The sequence below is a fragment of the Nomascus leucogenys genome, chromosome 14, assembly GCF_006542625.1.
Source record: "Nomascus leucogenys isolate Asia chromosome 14, Asia_NLE_v1, whole genome shotgun sequence".
In the NCBI taxonomy this organism is placed as follows: Eukaryota; Metazoa; Chordata; class Mammalia; order Primates; family Hylobatidae; genus Nomascus; species Nomascus leucogenys.
Genome location: NC_044394.1, coordinates 45,175,598 through 45,197,178, shown reverse-complemented (window position 1 = coordinate 45,197,178; position 21,581 = coordinate 45,175,598). Strand labels below are relative to the sequence as shown.

Below are 21,581 nucleotides of genomic sequence, written 5' to 3'. Positions count from 1 at the left end.
TAACCTTTATGTCTTTAATTCATTTTGACTTGGTTTTTGTATGTGATGAGATATAAGGGTCCAATTTCATTCTTCTGCTTGTGGATATCCAGCTTTCCCAACACCACTTATTGAAGAGACTCTCTCTATCCCATTGTGTGTTCTTGGCACCTTTGTTGAAGATCAACTGACTGTAAATGTGAGGATTGATTTCGGAGCTATCTATTCTACTCCTTTGGTCTATTTGCCTGTTTTTATGCCAGTACCATGCTATTTTGATTACTATAGCTTTTCAGTATATTTTGGAATCAGGTAGTGTGATGCCTCTAGCTTTGCTCTTTTTGTTTGTAATTGCTTTGGGTATTCGGGGTTTTTTTTTGTGTGTGGTTTCATATGAATTTTAGGATTTTTTTTTCTATTTCTTTGAAAAATATTATTTGAATTTTGCTGGAGATTGCATTGAATATGTAGGTTGCTTTGGGCACTATGGACACTTGAACAATATTAATTCTTCTGAATCACATATGTGGAATATCTCTCCATTTATTTGTGTTTTCTTCTATTTCTTTCATCAGTATTTTTATAGTTTTCAGTAGACAGAACTTTCACCTTGTTTCTTAAATTTATTTCTAAGTTTTTTTATGCTTTTGTAAATGGGGTTATTTTCTTATTTTTCAGATATTTGTTGTTAGTGTATGGAAACACTAGTGATTTTTGTATGTTGATTTTGTACCTAGCAATTTTACTGAATTTTTAAATTTGTTCTAATAGTCTTCGGGTTTTCTGTATGTAAGGGTGTATTATCTGCAAACCAAGAGAATTGTACCTCTTTTCAATTTGGATGCCTTTTCTTTTTCTTTCCTTCTTTTTTTTTTTTTTTTTGGCCTAATTGCTCTGGTGAGGACTTCCTATATTATATTGAATAGAATTGTTAAGAGTGGGCATCCTTGTCTTGTTCCTGATCTTAGAGGAAAAGCTTTCAGCTTTTCTTTCTTTCTTTCTCTTTTTCTTTCTTTCTTTCTTTCTTTCTTTCTTTCTTTCTTTCTTTCTTCTTTCTTTCTTTCTTCTTTCTTTCTTCTTTCTTTCTTTTCTTTCTTTCTTTCTTTCCTCTCCCTTCCTCCCTTCCTTCCTTCCTTTTTCTGATGGAGTTTTGCTCTTGTCACCCAGGCTGGAGTGCAGTGGCACGATCTTGGCTCACTGCAACCTCTGCCTCCTGAATTCAAGTGATTCTCCTGCCTGGCCTTTCAAGTAGCTGGAATTACAGGCACGTGCCATCATGTCCGGCTAATTTTGTATTTTTAGTAGAGACGGGGTTTCACCATGTTTCCCAGGCTGATCTCGAACTCATGACCTCAGGTGATCCACCCGCCTTGGCCTCCCAAAGTGCTGGAATTACAGGCGTGAGTCACTGTGCCCGGCCACTTTCAGCTTTTCATGGTTAAGTATGATGTTAGCTGTGAAGACTAAAATCCTTAAGATATCATTGAAGTCTCTTAATAGCATTCTACATTAATTAATCAATTACACACCTAAATGTAAAGTTTCAACTTTGACAAGTGATACAACAAAATACGGTCACATATGGACCATGTATATTGTGGTGGTTTCATAAGATGATAATGAAGCTGAAAAATTCCTGTAGTCTAGTGATATCTTAGCTGTCATATTGTCATGGCACAATGCATTACATTTTTTATGTTTAGAAATATTTAGATACACAAATACCATTGTGTTACAACTGCCTACATTATTCAGTGTGGTAACATGATGTACAGGTTTGTAGCCTAGGAGTCACACCATATACCATCTAGGTTTGCCTAAGGACACTCTGTGATGTTCACACAATGACGAAAAGTGCCTAACGATGCATTTTTCAGAAGGTACCCCTGTACTTAAGCAATGCACGACTGTATGAGAGTCTGAAAGTCTATAACAGATCAATTTGACCCAGCCACAGGTCTCCTGCATGAGCTGTTTCTGTACCAGTAGGAAATGTATCTATTTTGTTCACTACTGGATCCTCAGTTAAAACATTTTTTTTTTAGCTAGATCAAGACTCTAGATTCTAGTTTGCCTCTAAGCTGAACGTGTTGTGAAGAACAAGGAAATTAACACTGGTTAGTTATAATACATTATGCAAAAGTAAACTGCTAAAAGTTAAGACAGTCCACGTCTAACCATTGAGTCATAGGCATCTTGTAAAAGAATAAGTACTACAACCTAAGTCACAATAACAAAACTTTGTCAAGGAAAAAAATCATTTCCATATTTCATCCACATCTTAGGCACTTGAAGTCAAATGTTAAAAATAAACACGCATACCAGACTTCCAATCAAAGTATTTGGATTAGCTTTTGTTTAAGACTTGCATGAGAGGCATTCCTTTATTCTGGGACTCACTGAATCTTTCATGGTCAAACATATCTAGTAAATAACACTCTACACTTTGCTTTCTAACAGTCTGACACATTTTATGATGTCTTAGATGGTCAGTTTTAGTTGTTTTTTGTAACTGCTGCTATTTATATGCACAAAAAGAAAAATACAGACCAGCCATATTTTGCTTAGTATGTAATGTAGACATATTTTTACTCTTTACCTTAAGGAGTGTATATATATATATATACACACACACACATATACATATATACACATACATATATACACACACATACACACACACCTATATATGTATCTGAAGATATGTGTATGTATATGTGTACGTATGTGTGTACATATATATATATCTCTCTCTCTGAAGACCTTTGATATGGAATGCAAGAGAGATTATTTAGAGACCTGTAGACTGTATTAACTGAGTATAACCACAACATCTTTAAAAAGGAATATTTCCTCAGAAAACTCTGAAATCATAAAGGAAAGGATCACAACAACAACATTTACTTAATTAAGAAAATCTTTGGCTGGGCACGGTGGCTCACGCTTGTAATCCCAGCGCTTTGGGAGGTCGAGGCGGGCGGATCACGAGGTCAGGAGATCGAGACCACGGTGAAACCCCGTCTCTACTAAAAATACAAAAAAATCAGCTGGGCGTGGTGGCAGGCGCCTGTAGTCCCAGCTACTCGGAGAGGCTGAGGCAGGAGAATGGCGTGAACCCGGGAGGCGGAGCTTGCAGTGAGCTGAGGTCGCGCCACTGCACTCCAGCCTGGGCGACAGAGCGAGAATCCGTCTCAAAAAAAAAAAAAAGAAAATCTTTGTACAGTTTAAGCTTTCGGAAACTTGTATGCTTTTGGCTAGGCTCAGGATCATGTTCGGGAAGTTATTTTTGTTTTGTTTTCTTGGAACTTATTGGCTTTTCCTGGTTAGGTCTTCTGGATATAGTTCTCAGACACTTCACAGAGAACTAGATGAACAGCCATGTTGAGCATATAAGATATGAGAGAACAGATTTATCAGAACAGAGTTTCACAACAAGACAAAATACTTAAGGATCATAATACTCTACTTCATAGGTTAGTTGAGCTTTTCTTTTACACATACAATTCCTAATGAGAAAATATTGCAAAATATCCTGGTGAAGAAAAAATTTTGTAAGTCAATAATTTCTGAGCAGAAAAATTGATTCCAATGCTACTCATTTTAATTTTACTGTTTTAGACAGCATAAGGCAAGAAAGAGTAGAAAATGAACTTTTCCCTGACAATTTAAAAATAGTTGATCATGAAACTGAATTGTTATTCATTTGAAATAACTGAATATAAAACTGGATTTTTAAATTCCCGAATAACAAACATGTAACATGAAATATCTTTAAATTTCAAATTAGAGTAAATCTGGAAACTCAACATGTAGAAGACAAATGCCTTCTTTTTTGCCCAGAAGTTATTTACTACCTTTTGTTTTAAAGAGCCGGAGAAGTCTTTAGAGACATTTTCATTAGCCAATCAGGAAATTTGGACTTGGAGAGTTTAATAACAAGTCATAGATCACAAAGCTAGTTATTGGCAGACTTCGAATTTGAACTCATGTCTCTTCACTATCATTTTGCCTCCTTGAGACAGGATTGTATCATGGGTAAGAATAATGTGTACACATAGACATATATTCTTAAAACATACATTCTCTATTTCTTTTATGATTTTAAAAGTAATCATTATAAAAATATTCAAATAACAGCCAGTGCAGAAAGCAGAGTGAATTTTGGCCTTCCATTCCAGTCAAAGGATAAGCATTTCACATAGGTAAAAAGGAAGACAAGTCAGCTCAGTGTAGCTTAGAGCTTAAAGCTGAGAAAAGTCTAATTTTTTGAACTTATTCTTCTTTCCCATACCATAGGAAAGCATTCATTCAAAGTCTGTCATTACTGCAGGCCCAAATTTAGAAAGTTATGACTGTGATATTACTACTCTTGAAGGAAGATATCTCACAGAGCAGTTTTGCAAAATGTTGTGAAATTGAGTGCTATGGAAACAGGACAGCACCCGATTCCCCTTTGGAACACATGAGGTAATCATTTGAATTATACTTTTGCGAAGGCATGTTAGAATGCATTTTTTTAGATCGCTGTTTGAAACGGTGATTAACATGACCCTTTTGGAGAGATTTGATCTGCTTGTCAGCTGCCTGGAAACACAACAGGCTGTAAAAGAGGGTTTATTATCAAGTAATATAACTGAAGAGGCATGGTGCATGCAAAAAGAGGAAGATAGATTTTGTTCTCTCTTGGCGTGTCTCAGATATTTATTAATCGAGATGGCATTTGCAGTGGCAAATCCCATTTCCCCTTTCACCTTCCCTCTGGCTGGCATATGATGATAGTATTAGAGCTGATGCCACTTGGCTGATCATGCATTGCTGATCACCATTCAAGGCAACCGGAAGAGACAAAAGAAAAAGCCTATCAGTCCCCAGAGTACTAATGTGAGGAGAAAATTGCTCATTTGAAACGTTTTAAAATTTCATTTCATTTCTAAACAGTAACAAATTGTATTACTCTCTTTATTTTTATATGTTGTTAGATGGGATGCAGGCCATTATTTATGAATCACTTGCAAAGCTGCTCCTCCCATCTCTCCACTTCCCCTCCCACTGCTAGCTTCCAGTTCCCATCCTAAGTACCACACTATCTTATTTAATATTCTTCCCTTTGTTCTACTCTGTGCTTCTAGTTTAAATGCGATAGAATTATGTGAGATTAATCATATTTGTAACATCAGGTGCCACAAAAAAGAGAAAAGAAACAAAAATCCTTATTTGTAAATAGCTTTTGCATTCTGTGGGTTCCTCGTGGTTTTACTAAACACTTTATTGCTTCATGTTTAGAATTCACTTGACTTCATTTAGAATTCATTGCTTTATATAATAAAGTGCTATATAAAAGATGCAATTAGATGTTTTTCCCATTACTAATTTCACTGTTTAAAGAGAGATAAAACACATGGAAGGATGTGAGTTTATGGACATGGTCAGGACAGACTCTGGACCCACTTCCTCATTGATTGGCGTTTCTGATTAAGAATCATAAAAGTTCTACATCTTTTTTTTTTTTTTTTTTGAGACACAGTTTCACACTTGTTGCGCAGGCTGGAGTGCAATGGCATGATCTCGGCTCACAGCAACCTCCGCCTCCCAGGTTCAAGCCATTCTCCTGCCTCAGCCTCCGGAGTAGCTGGGATTACAGGCATGCACCACCACGCCCAGCTAATTTTGTATTTTAGTAGACATAGGGTTTCTCCATGTTGGTCAGGCTGGTCTCGAACTCTGGACCTCAGGTGATCCGCCTGCCTCGGCTTCCCAAAGTGCTGGGATTACAGGCGTGAGCCACCGTGCCTGGCTGAAGTACTACTTCTTAAGAAAGTCCTAGAAAGGTCTCTGATTGCTGTGAGGACTCAATAAGTTCATGAGAAAATGAGAAAATCTCTAGTGTACAGTTCCATCTTGGGTACTTTGCTTGTTTTTATGCAATAATTACATTATAGTCTCATTTTAACTATTATTGAATTAAGTCAAGATAAGAAGGAAATCTAAATATGAAACTGGGACTCAGAAAATACCACCTGTTGTTCTAGGCAATGGAGCAGAGCAGTAAACAAAATGGACAAAAATCTCTTTGCTCTCATAGAGTTAGCATTCTAGTGAAAAAATACTAATTGGATGGACTTTATAATATAAATGTAAGCAGGTGACTGATGTTATTATATCTGCTTTTGCAATGAGAAAACATGTTAGGTCAGTTTGTGCGTAGTCCTCTAAAGACATTTAGTCCATTGCTATCACGAGGACTCGACAGCTAATGTAAATGATTTGGAATAAATGTTTTTATAAGACCTGTACATCATGTCACATAATTGAATTGCAAAAGATGTGGGAGGCGTCAGTCAATGGCAAATGGTATACATTTATGCCAGTTTTATTTTGTCCTTTAGGTTTGGCCCAAGTGACTGCTGATGAACATATGGGATCTGGCTAAAGAATTATTATTTTCTGTAAATGTTCAATATCAAAGTACACAATTTGAAGTTTTTTTCTAAATCTTTTTACTTCTGCCTTACACAGTCCTGAAGGAAGAATGGTGTCTTTCTTGGGTGCCTATCCACCTGATGAGACATGGTGCAATGGAAAGAATACAGTCTTAAAAATCAAGGCTGGGAGTGGTGGCTCATGCCTGTAATCCTGGCACTCTGGGAGGCTTAGGAGGGCGGATCACCTGAGGTCAGGAGTTCGAGACCAGCCTGGCCAACATGGTGAAATCCCATCTCTAGTAAAAATACAAAATTAGCGAGGCATGGTGGCTCGCGCCTGTAATCCCAACTACTCGGGAGGCTGAGGTGGAGAATCGCTTGAACCCAGGAGGCAAAGGTTTCAGCGAGCCGAGATCCCGCCACTGCACTCCAGCCTGGGTGACAGAGTGAAACTCCGTCAAAAAAAAAAAAATAAAATAAAGAAAGAAAAAAAATCAAAAAATGGAAGTTCTAGCCCTGGTGTTTTTCACAAACTAAGTAAACTTGTACTATTTCTCCTATCTGGACCTCAATTTCTGCACATACACAATGAAGGACTTGGCAGATTGTCCCTAATAGCCCTTTCCACTAATATATTTCATGATTCTATGACTTGATGAGTAAGGGTCGTATAGAAGATCTTTCCTTGATCACAAATATAAAGTTTAATTTCTCACTTCAAATCATATTTTTTTCTTGGAATTAATTTAACCACTTTCTTCAAAGCCAAAAAGACACATAGGCAATTTAGAAGAGCTATTTAATTTGACTGACAAAATTTCAAGTAAAATAAAACAATTTAAAAAAATAACAAATCAATAGTATTTTATTTTATTTTATTTTATTTTATTTTATTATGTTCCAGGGTACACGCACAGGATGTGCAGGTTTCTTTTTTTATTTTTTATTTTTTATTTTTTTTGAGATGGAGTTTTGCTCTTGTCACCCAGGCTGGAGTGCAATGGCGCAATCTCGGCTCACTGCAACCTCCGCCTCCCAGGTTCAAGCAATTCTCCTGCCTCAGCCTCCCAAGTAGCCGGGATTACAGGCATGAGCCACCACGCCCAGCTAATTTTTTCTATTTTTAGTAGAGACTGGGTTTCTCCATGTTGGTCAGGCTGGTCTGGAACTCCCGACCTCAGGTGATCCACCCGCCTCAGCCTCCCAAAGTACTTGGATTACAGGCGTGAGCCACCGTGCCTGGCTCGACATGCAGGTTTATTACATAGGTAAACGTGTACCATGGTGGTTTGCCACACCTATCAACCCATCACCTGGGTATTAAGCCCTGCATGCATTAGCTATTTGTCCTGATGCTCTTCCTCCCCCCACCCCTTTGAGAGGCACCAGTGTGTTGTTCCCCTCCCTGTGTCCATGTGTTCTCAATGTTCAGCTCCCACTCATGAATAAGAACATGCAGTGTTTGGTTTTCTGTTCCTTTGTTAGTTTGCTGAGGATGATGTCTTCCAGCTTCATCCATGTCCCTGCAAAGGACATGATCTCATTCTTTTTTATGGCTGCATAGTATTCCATGGTGCATAGGTACCACATTTTATTTATCCACTCTATCATTGATGGGCATTTGGATTGATTCCATGTCTTTGCTATTGTGAATAGTGCTGCAATAAACATGCATGTGCACGTATTTTTTTTTTTTTTTTTTTGAGACAGAGTTTCACTCTTGTTACCCAGGCTGGAGTGCAATGGCACAATCTTGGCTCACTGAAACCTCTGCCTCCCGGGTTCAAGCGATTCTCCTGCCTCAGCCTCCTGAGTAGCTGGAATTACAGTCATGTGCCACCACACCAGCTAATTTTTTGTATTTTTAGTAGAGATGGGGTTTCACCATGTTAGTCAGGCTCATCTCAAACTCCTGACCTCAGGTGATCTACCTGCCTTGGCCTCCCAAAGTGCTGGGATTACAAGTGTGAGCCACCGTGCCCAGCCCACATGTATCTTTATAATAGAATGGTTTATATACCTTTGGGTATATACCCAATAATGGGATTGCTGGGTCAAGTGGTATTCCTGGTTCTAGATCCTTGAAGAATTACCACACTGTCTTCCACAATGGTTGTACTAATTTACATTCCCAGCAACAGTGTAAAAGCATTCCTATTTCTCCACAGCCTCGCCAGCATCTGTTGTTTCTTGACACAATAGAGATCTCAGAAATAAGACCACACATCTATAACCATCTGATCTTCCACAAACCTGACAAAGACAAGCAATGGAGAAAATATTTCCTACTTAATAAATGGTACTGGGAAAACTGGCTAGCCATATGCAGAAAACTGAAACTGGACCCCTTCTTTACAAAAATTAACTCAAGATAGATTAAAGATGTAAATGTAAAACCCAAAACCATAAAAACACTAGGCAATACCATTCAGGACATAGGCATGGGCAAAGATTTTATGATGAACTTGCCTAAAGCAATTGCAACAAAAGCAAAAATTGACAAATGGGATTTAATTAAACTAAAGAGCTTCTGCACAGCAAAAGAAACTATCATCAGGCTGGGCGTGGTGACTCACACCTGTAATCTCAGCACTTTGGGAGGCTGAGGTGGGTGGATCACTTGAGGCCAGGAGTTTGAGACTGGCCTGGCCAACATGGCGAAACCGCATCTCTACTAAAAATACAAAAAATTTGCTGGGCATGGTGATGCACGCCTGTATCCCAGCTACTCAGGAGGCTGAGGCAGGAGAATCGCTTGAACCTGGGAGGCAGAGGTTGCAGTGAGGCAAGATCGCACCACTGCACCCCATCCTGGGAGACAGAGCATGACTCTGTCTCAAAAAAAAAAGAAAAAGAAAAAGAAAAGAAAAGAAACTATCATCAGAGCAAACAGGCAACCTATAGCATGGGAGAAAATTTTTACAATCTACCCATCTGACAAAGGTCTAATATCCAGAATCTACAAGCAACTTAAACCCATCTGACAAAGGTCTAATATCCAGAATCTTCAAGGAACTTAAAGAAATTTACAAGAAAAAAACAATCCCATCAAAAAGTGGGCAAAGGACATGAACAGACACTTCTCAAAAGAAGACATTTATGTGGACAATAAACATATGAAAAAAGCTCAATATCACTTATCATTAGAGAAATGCAAATCAAAACCACGATAAGATACCATCTCACACCAGTCAGAATGGCGATTATTAAAAAGTCAAATCAAGAATTTCATGTATAAGGTGGGGGTTCATTTCTAATCACTGTTCCACTCTTATATATGTTTGCAAACTTTAACATAGAAGACTTTTTTTGAATTTAGTGGAAAGGAGTCAATGATGCAGTGTGTCGAAAATGGTTAACTATTTTGGGAAGATTAATAATGAATAATAATCACCTGTTCATGGCACTTTGACCTCATTCGCAATATATCACTTATTGAGTGACGTCAATGTCTGTAGCAATGTGCTAAGCTCCTCACAAACCTCAAGTCACTTATAGCACTGAGATTTAGATATTTTTGTGCCTATATTTGCAAATGAGTAAACTGAGAAACAAGTAAGTTGATAAAGGTGACATATACAGTAAGTGGCAGAGCCTGGATTCAAGCCTAGGCCTCTCTGATTGCAAATGTCTAGTGCTTTTATGTATATACTATACTACTTCATTTGATACCCACACCAATCATGTAAGATAGGTAAGGCATTATAAACCTCACTTTATTGATGAGAAAACAAAATCTAAGGGTTTATGTGACTGACTTACTTTGAAACACAATGCTAGTAAGTAGTGGAGCAGGGACTGGAGCCTGATGACCAATATCTAACCGAGTATAAGATTATATTAAGCAAAGGCCAGGCATGGTGGCTCACACCTGTAATCCCAGCACTTTGGGAGGCTGAGGCGGGTGGACCACTAGGTCAGGAGTTCAAGACCAGCCTGGTCAAGATGGTGAAACTCCGTCTCTACTAAAACTACAAAAAAAAAAAATTAGCCGGGCATGGTGGCACATGCCTGTAATCCCAGCTACTTGGGAGGCTGAGGCAGGAGAATAACTTGAACCTGGGCAGCAGAGGTTGTAGTGAGCCGAGATCGCGCCACTGCACTCCAGCCTGGGTGACAGTGTGAGCCTCCGTCTCAAAAAAAAAAAGATTATATTAAGCAAACGTTTGTGAGGCGAATTTAAATAATTATGCCTATTCGTGATATCAGTCATGTGACCATTTTAGGTTTTGGAGCAGTAGTTACGAAAAAATAGATTTAGGCTTAAACGTAATTGATAGAAGACATAAAAACAATGTGTGTTATAACCGTTCTATCAACCAAGAAGTTTTCATGGAACATCTACTTTATGCACAGCATTCTTCTATGATACATGTGAGCATAGAAAAATACAAAACAGGCCAGGTGCGGTGGCTCACACCTGTAATCCCAGCACTTTGGGAGGCTGAGGCGGGCAGATCATGAGGTCAGGAGTTTAAGACCAGCCTGGCCAACATGGGGAAAACCCGTCTCTACCAAAAATACAAAAATTACCAAGTTGTGGCGCACACCTGTAATCCCAGCTACTCAGGAGGCTGAGGGGGGAGAAGCACTTGAACCTGGGAGGTGGAGGTTGCAGTGAGCCAAAATTGTGCCACTGCACTCCAGCCTGGGTGACAGAGTGAGACTCGTCTATTAAAAAAAAAAAAAAAAAAAAAAGAATGTTCAATATGAGCTGGAAAGGACTGTATGAATGGAGACTTGAGTTTGGCTCTCAAGGCAAGTAGGCATTGATTAGATTGGCTAAGTTGCAGGAGGAAATTTAGAGGTAGGAATGAGCTAGACATTGCTGGGGACAGTGACTAGGTAATGGGTGGAAAAAGGGTTTCATTTTAAGTGCCCACTCTAGTCATTTTTTCGTGTTGTCTGGAGCATCATATTGGGAAGTATTCAGAGACTCAGCAGATAAGTGTCATATGAATGATTATGAATGTCTATTATGATTGTGGGAAGGAGGTAATAGGAACATGAGGTCAGCCTTTTGCCATCCTGGCCCAGAACAAACTGGCTAGGGCAGAGAGTTTTCTTGGCAGTACAGCAGGAGACAATGTTGAAAAGAAAGGCTGGGAGTAGATTGTGGATGCTCTAGGAATGCTGTGCTTACTAGCTACATGTGCCTATTTAAACACTTGAAATGTGGCTGCCCCAAATTGAGATGGACTGTGAGTGTGAAATACACACTGGATTTCTAAGACTCTATCTCCTCCACAAAAAATATAAAATATCTTATTAATAATTTTTATATTGATTATATGTGAAACTAGTAATATTTTTTCTATAGATTAGTTCATAAATTATGGATTTTTAATATAAACTATGGTTGTGTAAAATGTTAACATGTGGGAAAACTGGGTGAAGGGTGTATGAAAACTCTATGAACTACTTTTGTAACTTTTTTGTAAGTCAGCGATATTTCAAAGTAAGATGTTAAAAAATATTAACTCATCACTCTTAAAACTTTGTGATTACTCCATTTCTGTCAGGGAGACCAAAATTCTCTCCATCTTTCAGGTGAGAAATCATGAAACAGAGATTCTACTTTCTTCACCACCCTTTATATCCAGAAAATAACAAAGACCTGTTGGTACTTCTATCTAAATGTCTCTTGTATTATATCTTTTGTCTCCAGCCCCATAGCCATGACCCTAGTCCAGAACATCCCTCCTGGACTTTTGTAATGTGCTGTTCCTCTTGGCCACCTTCCAGGCCATAGCTAGACTAAATTCCCCCCAAAAACAATCTCACATTCCTACTCGAGGACCTACAATGGCTTCCGAGGATGAAGTACAAACTCCTTAGCTTGGATTTCTAGACCAGCTCTGTATATATAGTTTAAAATTTTCTACCAGCCATATTTTAAATAGTAAAATGAAACAGATGAAATTAACGTTAACAATATATTTTACATTCTTTTTAAAATGCTATGTTTTCAAAATCTGGTGTGTATTTTGCATTTAGAGCATATCTCAATTTGGACTATCCACATTTCAAATGTTCAATAGCCACACACAGCTAGTGACCACTGCATTTTGGACAGTGTAGGTTTTTGGTCTAGAGTAAGAATCCACATTGCATTTGGTTGTCATGTCTCCTTAGTCTCCAATCTGGAACAGATAAATTTACTTCTGAATTAACTGAGGTATTGAGTCTTGGTGCTTAGAGGTAGTTACAGGTAAGATCTTAAAGTGCAGGTAAGACTGGTCTGAAACTCTTGGGGTCAAGGGATCCTCCCGCCGCAGCCTCCAGTGTTACTGTGATTACAAGTGCCAGGCCCAGCTAGCGACTGAATTTAACATTAATAAAATCAGACTTTTTTTCACTTGAAATGATGTTTTAAAAGAGTTGAGAAGGCCGGGCACGGTGGCTCACGCTTGTAATCCCAGCACTTCGGGAGGCCGAGGCGGGCGGATCACGAGGTCAGCAGATCGAGACCACGGTGAAACCCCATCTCTACTAAAAATACAAACAAAAATTAGCCGGGCGTGGTGGCGGGCGCCTGTAGTCCCAGCTACTCGGACAGGCTGAGACAGGAGAATGGCAGGAACCCGGGAGGCGGAGCTTGCAGTGAGCCGAGATCGTGCCACTGCACTCCGGCCTGGGAGACAGAGCAAGACTCTGTCTCAAAAAAAATAAAATAAAATAATAAAAAAATAAAAGAGTTGAGATAAATGAACAACTTTGTGGTTACAAATATTTTCTCCACTACTTCTCTGCCTTTTTTTGTCACTTTCACCATTCCCTCCTTTCTTCTGTCTGCTGGGTCCCCTCCCTTCCTTTTGGCCTTAGGTTGACTATTGGACAATTTGTTCGAAATTTTTTAAGCACCTACTATTGATTATCTAGTTTGTTCTTTAGTTCTTTAGTAATGATTATAACAGTGAACAAAGTATCTTTTTTTTTTTTTCTTTTGACAGAGTCTCATTCTGTCTCCTAGCCTTGGCACAATCTTGACTGACTGCAACCTCTGCCTCCTGGGTTCAAGTGATTCTCCTGCCTCAGCCTCCCAAGTAGCTGGGACTACAAGAATGCACCACCACGCCCGGCTAAGTTTTGTATTTTCAGTAGAGATGGGGTTTCACCATGTTGTCCAGGCTGGTCTCGAACTCCTGAGCTCAGGTGACCCTCCCACCTCAGCCTCCCAAAGTGCTGGGATTACAGGTGTGAGTCACTGAACTCAGCCCAAAATATCTTAATTCTCCCATATTTTAGTTAAACGTTTACTAGGAAATTAAATCAAGATATATGAATGTTTTGGTTTATGCAAACTCAGTGAAAGATATTGCTATCATTTGATTTATATTTGTATTACAAAGATTTATAGAAAGTACTGTTGAGATTCTTAAATACCCATATTTATCTTACCTGAATTATACATAACTGTGTGTTAAAATACCTCAAGCACTAGAATTAATTTAAATGTCAGATTCTAATTGACAGGAATGATTTAGTGAAATTTCCTTATACTGCCTCCCCCTCCCCCCCACTGCCCAGGGGAAGAAGTTTGACTTTATTCTGACCTTTATTTACCCTTGTTTCTTTACCAAAAAAAAAAAGGTTTAATGAGAAAGACTTGGTGTCAGTTAACAAAAAAATGACTTCAGATTTACATTCTTTTACCAATGGAATAAATGAACAAAGTTTGCAATTGAAAAGGCAGTTTACACCTTTTGTTGTTTGGGTTCTGGAGAATGTGCAAACACGTATTAGATCAATGACATTTCTTTGTAGTTTCTTTTATCAACATATTTAAAACTGAATATTCAAACCTTCATTCATATTTTAGATGCCTGTCTCATCAGTACACTTATACCTGAGTATATTTCATTGCTATAGAATATTTTTCCCGCTAAGATCCTAAATGCATTGAAAGATCCTAAATAGTAGAAGGTCAACAGTGTTCTGCCAAGGTGTTTGCAATTAAGCAGCCACTCCACTCACTGGTGGCTTTGAAATTAGTGTTTGAAATTATTGTCTGTTATCTACCATCAATGATGATAGCATTCAAAGGAATTCATAGAAAGATATTCCACAAAAGCAGTTTATTTTAGTTTGGGGAGTAAAAACACATGAAAGAGCTTTATCGAATGTGATCAGATCGCGTGAAAATAAAGTTGAGTTTCCAAAAATTTTCATAATCTAGAGGAAAGGTTTCTCCCAGACCTCTGAAATATATACCTACTTTCTGCCTAACTTCTCTTTCATTAGTCTTTTTGATTCTGAGGAAATGCCCTGCATATGTTTTGACAGTTCATCCTTGACCATTTTAACCACAATCTTTCATGGTGTAGAAATCCTAGAATGCACTTTTACAAGTAGGTCTAAGACAATCAATCTGTTTAGAAGCTTGATCCCAAAATTTGTACAGATAAGGCATTTTAGACAAAATTATAGAATATTTTAAACTAAGCACTAGGTGACAATATATGTTAATTTTTTTAAAGTTTCCTCTTTGAGTATAAACCATATATATTATATATTAAATTAGACCAAAGTTGTGTAAACCTTAGGTTTTATTACAGTTCTTCTGCATTTCAAATTGATGTTTTCCTTTGAAGTAGAAAACAAACTTCTGAGAAGTTTTCTAACAGACGTTTCTATTTTTCTCAACTCTAAAATTCCAGATTAATAAACTCTACTACTAATTATAGTATATTTTATTGTGCAAAATGCAATATAAACTCATGATGTAAAGTAATAAAAAGCATAAGGCAACTTTAAAATATTTTTAAGGTAGTTATCATTGGGTAAGGACAGGTGCTTTAAAGTCACATTAGCTTCTCAGGAGTAAATACGCAAATAAAATATTGAGTTAGTTGATGAATAAGCTGAATTGGAAAAAGCTAAGATAAAATATATAAAATATATGTTTAAGTATTGCCGATAGGGTTATTTTAGTTAGAATGATTTTACACATTCAATGTGAAATGATAAAATTATATTGCAACATAATTACATTTAACTATTTGTAGTTTTTTAACTCTGGGAAAGAAATTGCATTCCCAGCTGTTTCTCGACTCCTGTAATTTAAATAAGTAAACCTTTTGTTCTTGAAACTTACTTAGTTCCTTCTAATTCTGTTGATGGACATCCATTTCTACTGCCTTATTTTATGTTAATATCTAACAAAAGAATGCTGTTAGCCTCCTGCCAGTAAAAGCCCACCTCCTTTGTTGGAAGGGTAGAGAGGAGGGAGATTCTTTTTTAGCCTTTTACTTTACAGAAGACTTAAAACTTCCTCTCTCCACATCTAGTCAAGAAGAGCATTTCTACTTGAGCTAAAAATTCCTAGGAAAAGGCTATAGCCCCCAAGTGTGGAAGGTGGTTCTTAGCTGTCAATTCCCTTTTGTTATTCGCTCAAATGGAATTATGAAATGTTCGTGGCTTTGTAGGGCAGAACACATTTCTCCCGAGCAAATGCAAATGCATTAGGTGTGCCCAGGTAATTTGAAGTGCTCATGCTGGCAGCTTTTCTGCATGAGTAAAGCTGTTTAATTAATGCATTTTCCCCTTCCTTCTGATTAGTTGATTCTGATTTTCTTTGAATAAATTAAACTCTCTGTAATATGCTTCCTATAGCTTCTTGGGCTACCCAAGCCCTGATACCTCCCACCAGGAGGGCAGATGCAAAGAAATGAAATGATTCCTCTGCATATTTCTCAAGAGATTTTTCTCCTGTACAAAAGACTGATTTTCCTTGTAATATAGCTCAGGCGAGTGATGTATTTAAAGAAGATCTTTGAGTTTCTGTTGATATTGCTCATTGGTAATTGTCCTTCCAACTTGAATTATGGAAATGGGTATTGGATCCATTTAGTTTTGCTTTATTGAGATTTGGGGAGTAAACATTCAGCAAGGTTGGACAGAAGTGGCATAAACACCTTCCCTAATAATAGTGCTCATGTTAACTGCCACTGCTTACTACAAGTGCCAGCATCTACAAATGGCATGGGAAGTTAACATTTTTCCCAGGGTGCCACAGGTTTCTAAAGGAAACCTTTGATTTGTGAAAAGAATTCCTTTGCATCAAAAAGGCAGAGTAGCATAGTAGAAAGAAGGCTGGGATTGGAGTCAGGAAGAACTGTGTTTAAGCTCTAACTTTGCCACTAGCCAGTTTCTGTAACGTCAAGATCTTGTAGCAGTCTCTTAAGTGGGACCCTCCCAGCCTGTATAGCCTCATTATTTTTACACATGAGGCATCTTAACAAGGGTTGAGATAAGGTCCCAAACTGTTGTCCCATTTTAAGTTTTGGCTTCCAGACCAAAACAGAAATCCCTAAACATAATTTTCTTGTTCCTCTCCAACCTTCACAACCTGGTCTCATTCTACTTGGACACACTGCAGAGGTAATGCAATCATGTTCATGAGAAAATTATTATTATATTGTTTTGAGACAAGGTCTTGCTGTGTCATCCAGGCTGGAGTGCAGTGGCACAATCATGACTCACTGCAGCCTCTAACTCCTGGCCTCAAATGATCCCTCCACCTCAACCTCCCAAATAACTGGAACTACAGGTGTGCACCACCATGTCCAGCTATTTTTGTTGTTATTTTTTTGTGTGGAGACAGGGTTTTTCTATGTTGCCCAGTCTGATCTTGAACCCCTGGCATCAAGCAATCCTCCTGCCTCAGCCTCCCAAAGTGTTGGGACTACAGGTGTGAGCTACCACACCCAGCCTCATTAGAAACTTATTAATGAACATAATGACAATAGTCACAAGATCACTGCCATAGTTAGTATTTTGTAGCCCTTTCCTTTTAAACATTTGAGAGTTCTCAGCAGCATTTTTGGTTGATTTTTATATATTTATGTATTTAACAGAGCTGCGCTGACTTCTTTTTTTTTTGAGACGGAATCTTGCTCTGTCACCCAGGCTGGAGTGCAGTAGCGTGATCTCAGCTCACTGCAACCCCTCCCTCCCGGTTTCAAGCAATTCTCCTGCCTCAGCCTCCTGAGTAGCTGGGATTAACAGGCACATGCCACCATGCCCGGCTAATTTTTGTATTTTTGGTAGAGATGGAGTTTTGCCATGTTGGCCAGGCTGGTCTCAAACTCCTGACCTCAGGTGATGCCACCTTGGCCCCCCAAAGTGCTGGGATTACAGGCGTGAGCCACTACGCCTGGTTGACTTCAAACTTTTTAAGACTCTCATCAATGAACATTTCTTGCTTCTGAGGCCCTTTCAGGGTTTCCTTCAGCTCAAAATACTCAGCATGCCAAGGCACCATATTTGGGATATCATGTTTTGAGCCCTGACAAAAACAAATGCCAATGCTACTCTTACAGTTACCTTCTCTATTTTTTATTCATGTCTCACCTATCTCCATTGTTCACTTAATGAACTCAGTACTTCTAGCTTAGGGCTAATTGACATGGCTGATCAGTAGAAATTGGTATAGAGCCCACTTAATACTCTATAAGTGTTCTTAGAGAAGTTCTGTATGATTAAGAACTGGTCAAGAGGGGAATAATACTTTTACACTGATCCTTATAATTACTTTAAAATCCTTCATGAATGGGTTTTCTTGACATCTCTTACTACTCAAAGTAGTTAATGAGCTAGATGTAGTAGTATTTAAAGTAGACTTGTTTGATTAAGTGGACAACCCACTCCTTAATGTATTTTTTTTTCTTTTTCTTTCTAAAAAATATAAAATGCAGGCCAGGCACAGTGGCTCATGCCTGTAATCCCAGCACTTTGGGAGACCGAGTGTGGTGGATCACCTGACTTCAGGAATTTGAGACCAGCCTGACCAATATGGTGAAACCCCATCTGCACTAAAAATACAAAAATTAGCTGGGCATGGTGGTGGGTGCCTGTAATCCCAGCTACTTGGGAGGCTGAGGCAGGAGAATCAGTTGAATTGGGGAGGCGGAGGTTGCAATGAGCCAAGATTGTGCCACTGCACTCCAGCCTGGGAGACAGAGCCAGACTCTGTCTCAAAAAAAAAAAAAATTTATATATATATATATATATAATGCTCTATGAATTTGTGTGTCATCCTTGACCAGGGACAATGCTAATCTCCGTATCGTTCCAATTTTAGTATATGTGTTGCTACAGTAAGCACTTAATATATTATATATATATTATTTTGACATGTGGATCCAGCTGTTTTGTTTTTACATTTTTCATTTTGAAGTAATTTCAAACTTACAGGAAAGTTGCAGGAAAGTAAAAAGACCTCTTATATAGTTTTCATTCAGATTCCCCAATTATTTACATTTGCTTTATAATCTCTTTAAATATATATTTATATATAATATATGTAATTAATATTTCTATATATTATATATATTTATATATACATAATGCATTCTCCTCTTCCTTCTGATTAGTTGATTCTAATTTTCTTTGAATAAATTAAACTCTCTGTAATATGTTTTTTAAAACGATTCTTTTTAAGTAATTATATTAGTATTTTTTCTGAATTAATGGAAAGTTGCAGGGATGATGCTCGCTGCCCCTAAATATTTCAGTGTGTATTTTCTACAAGATAAGGGTACTCTCATACATAGTCACAGTACTGCCATCAAAATCAGGAAATTAACATTTATACAATACCACCTAATCCACAGATCCCATTTGAATTTCACCAGTGGTTCAATAATGTTCTTTATAGCAATCAGTCAATAAATAAAATATATTTTTTAATCTGGTCCAGAATCCATCCAGGATCATGTGTCACATTTAACTGTTTTAGTTTTCTTCAATCTGGAACTAGTTCCTCAGTTATTCCTTGTCTTCCATGACGTAGACATTTTTAGAGCACAATTATTTTGTATAATGTCTCTTGGCTTATATTCGTCTGATATTCCTTATGAGTAGATTCAGTAATGTATTTTTGGCAAGAATATCACAGAACTGAGATTGTGTTTTTGTCAATGTATCATATCAGGAGACACTTTGAACTGTCCCATTACTATTGATCTTAATTTTAATTGCTGGTTAAGTGGCATCTACCAGATTTTCCCACTGAAAAGTTTTTATTTTCCCTTTGTAATAAACAAGCATTTTGAGAGAAAATATATTGAGACTATGTAAATATCCTGTTCCAATGGCAATTTTCTAGTATTATATTTTTGTACATTTATTAGTCAGCATCCTACTGTACAGAAGAATTTTTCTTGCCCATCTATCATCTATCTATCATCTATCTATCTATCTATCTATCTATCTATCTATCTATCTATCTATCATCAAAACATAGTCCTATGAATTGCTATTTTGTAAAATTGGTGCAGAAATAATGTTTTAGCAACTTTCTGGATATCTTTTAATCTAGTCAAGTTGACACCTAAAATAAACCATCACAGACAATATATCCAACTGCCTAAAGAACAGTATAATAGTATAAAAATGTTTATGGAATGTTTTCTATTTTGCAAGCATTTTCTCCCTAATACTTCACATGTATTATCTCATTTCATTCCTCCCAACAGCTCTTTGAGATAATTACTATTACTTTCTTGCTTTACAGTTCAGGATATTGAGGCAGAGAAGTTAAGCAACTTGCCCATGGTCACACAGTTGGTCTCATTGGCACCTTGATAACAGAGACTAGGCCTTTGACTACTACACTCTGCTGACAACTCGAGACACCCCAGACTTAATCATCCTCCCCTACAAGCCAGCACCCCTTCCAGTCTTCCAGATCTCAGAGAGAGTGATGCTAGTAACCATCTAGTTATTCAAGTTGAAACCTAGTTATCATACTTGATTCCTTTCTAGCCTTTAATGAGAACTTGTACTTCTCCCAGCATGGTACTTCCTATTTGCATTGTAATTGTTAATTTTCTTGTATCCTTCTTTAAATCCTTGAGGAAAGTGGTGGTGTGATGTTCATAGTTGTATCCAAGGTACCTAATATCCACATGTTAGTACCTAGCACACGACCTGGCACACATTCAGTACCTATTTGTTGAATCAACGAATGAATGAATGAATTGGTAGAATTAAGCCTTTTATAAGTGAGCAGTTAGAATAGAAAAATGAAGTGACTTACTCGAAGTTATACAATCAGGAGTGGCATATTTACCATAAAGCAAATGAGGCTTAAGTTTCAGGGCCCATCACATAGATGGCCCCTCCCAAAATCCTAGGATGGGCCTTTGGAATGTGTTCATTTTGTCTTGTTTTTGCAAAATTTGTCTCGTTTAGGCCAAATTTGTCTCTTTCCATTTAGACTTCTTCATCACACTCCTCCTTCTTGTTGAATGGCATCTGAGTGGCTGCAGGAATTTTGGGGATCAGGCTAAGGGGAATTTGAAATGGGGATACATTTAGCTAAAGTTTAGTGGAATATATCTATGTTATTTGTGGTCACCTAGGGGTATAATTATGTTATTGTTACCTGCCAAGAATAGGAATGGCTGGCAGAAATTCTCTACCACTCACTGTGCCATTTCACCTGGCACATGTCATGGAATTGCTGGCCTAGAGCTTATATCCTGATATGAATGTGTCCCTTGGTGCTCATCATTGGAAGTATGTGAGTAATGGAGGAGAAACAAAGTTGAAATGTACAGAACCAGAAGCTGATCTATGGAGAATTCTTCTCAATATTGCAGGTTATATATGAAAGATACTTGATAATGTTCTTCTTATTTTCATAAAAAATTACGTGATATTAGTAATAAAGAACTTTGATGTTGGCTGGGCGCGGTGGCTCACGCTTGTAATCCCAGCACTTTGGGAGGCCGAGGCGGGCGGATCACGAGGTCAGGAGATCGAGACCACGGTGAAACCCCGTCTCTAATAAAAAATACAAAAAATTAGCCGGGCGTGGTGGTGGGCGCCTGTAGTCCCACCAGCTACTTGGAGAGGCTGAGGCAGGAGAATGGCGTGAACCCAGGAGGCGGAGCTTGCAGTGAGCCGAGATCATGCCACTGCACTCCAGCCTGGGTGACAGAGCGAGACTCCATCTCAAAAAAAAAAAAAAGAACTTTGATGTTGAAAATACTTTTCTAAACTGTCAATAATAATAAAAATTTGATTAATGATGCTAGAGGAAAGATTGAGTTATCTTTCTATTTTCTCTATGGAGATATCTATTGTAAAATTATTGTTATAGGAAGAGATAATCTAAGAATATGCAGCTTAAAAAGAAAGAACAAGGAGCCCAGCACGGTGGCACACACC

The 21,581-nt window shown here is 38.0% G+C and overlaps 1 protein-coding gene and 1 non-coding gene across 2 annotated transcripts in view; one reads left to right on the top strand and one right to left on the bottom strand.

The window, feature by feature from the left end:
- The window catches only part of LOC115838246 (zinc finger FYVE domain-containing protein 9-like), a 99,170-nt gene extending 92,761 nt beyond the window's left edge, over positions 1-6,409 (top strand). Inside the window, 1 exon segment of the mRNA XM_030827087.1 lies at positions 6,366-6,409. Within this exon segment, the coding sequence (XP_030682947.1) occupies positions 6,366-6,409 (44 nt within the window).
- An 11,997-nt stretch (positions 6,410-18,406) lies between these two features.
- On the bottom strand, positions 18,407-18,510 carry LOC115838422. Its single transcript, XR_004033451.1, has one exon. It is a non-coding gene; the product is annotated as a U6 spliceosomal RNA (small nuclear RNA).
- Between the last annotated feature and the right edge of the window lie 3,071 nt (positions 18,511-21,581).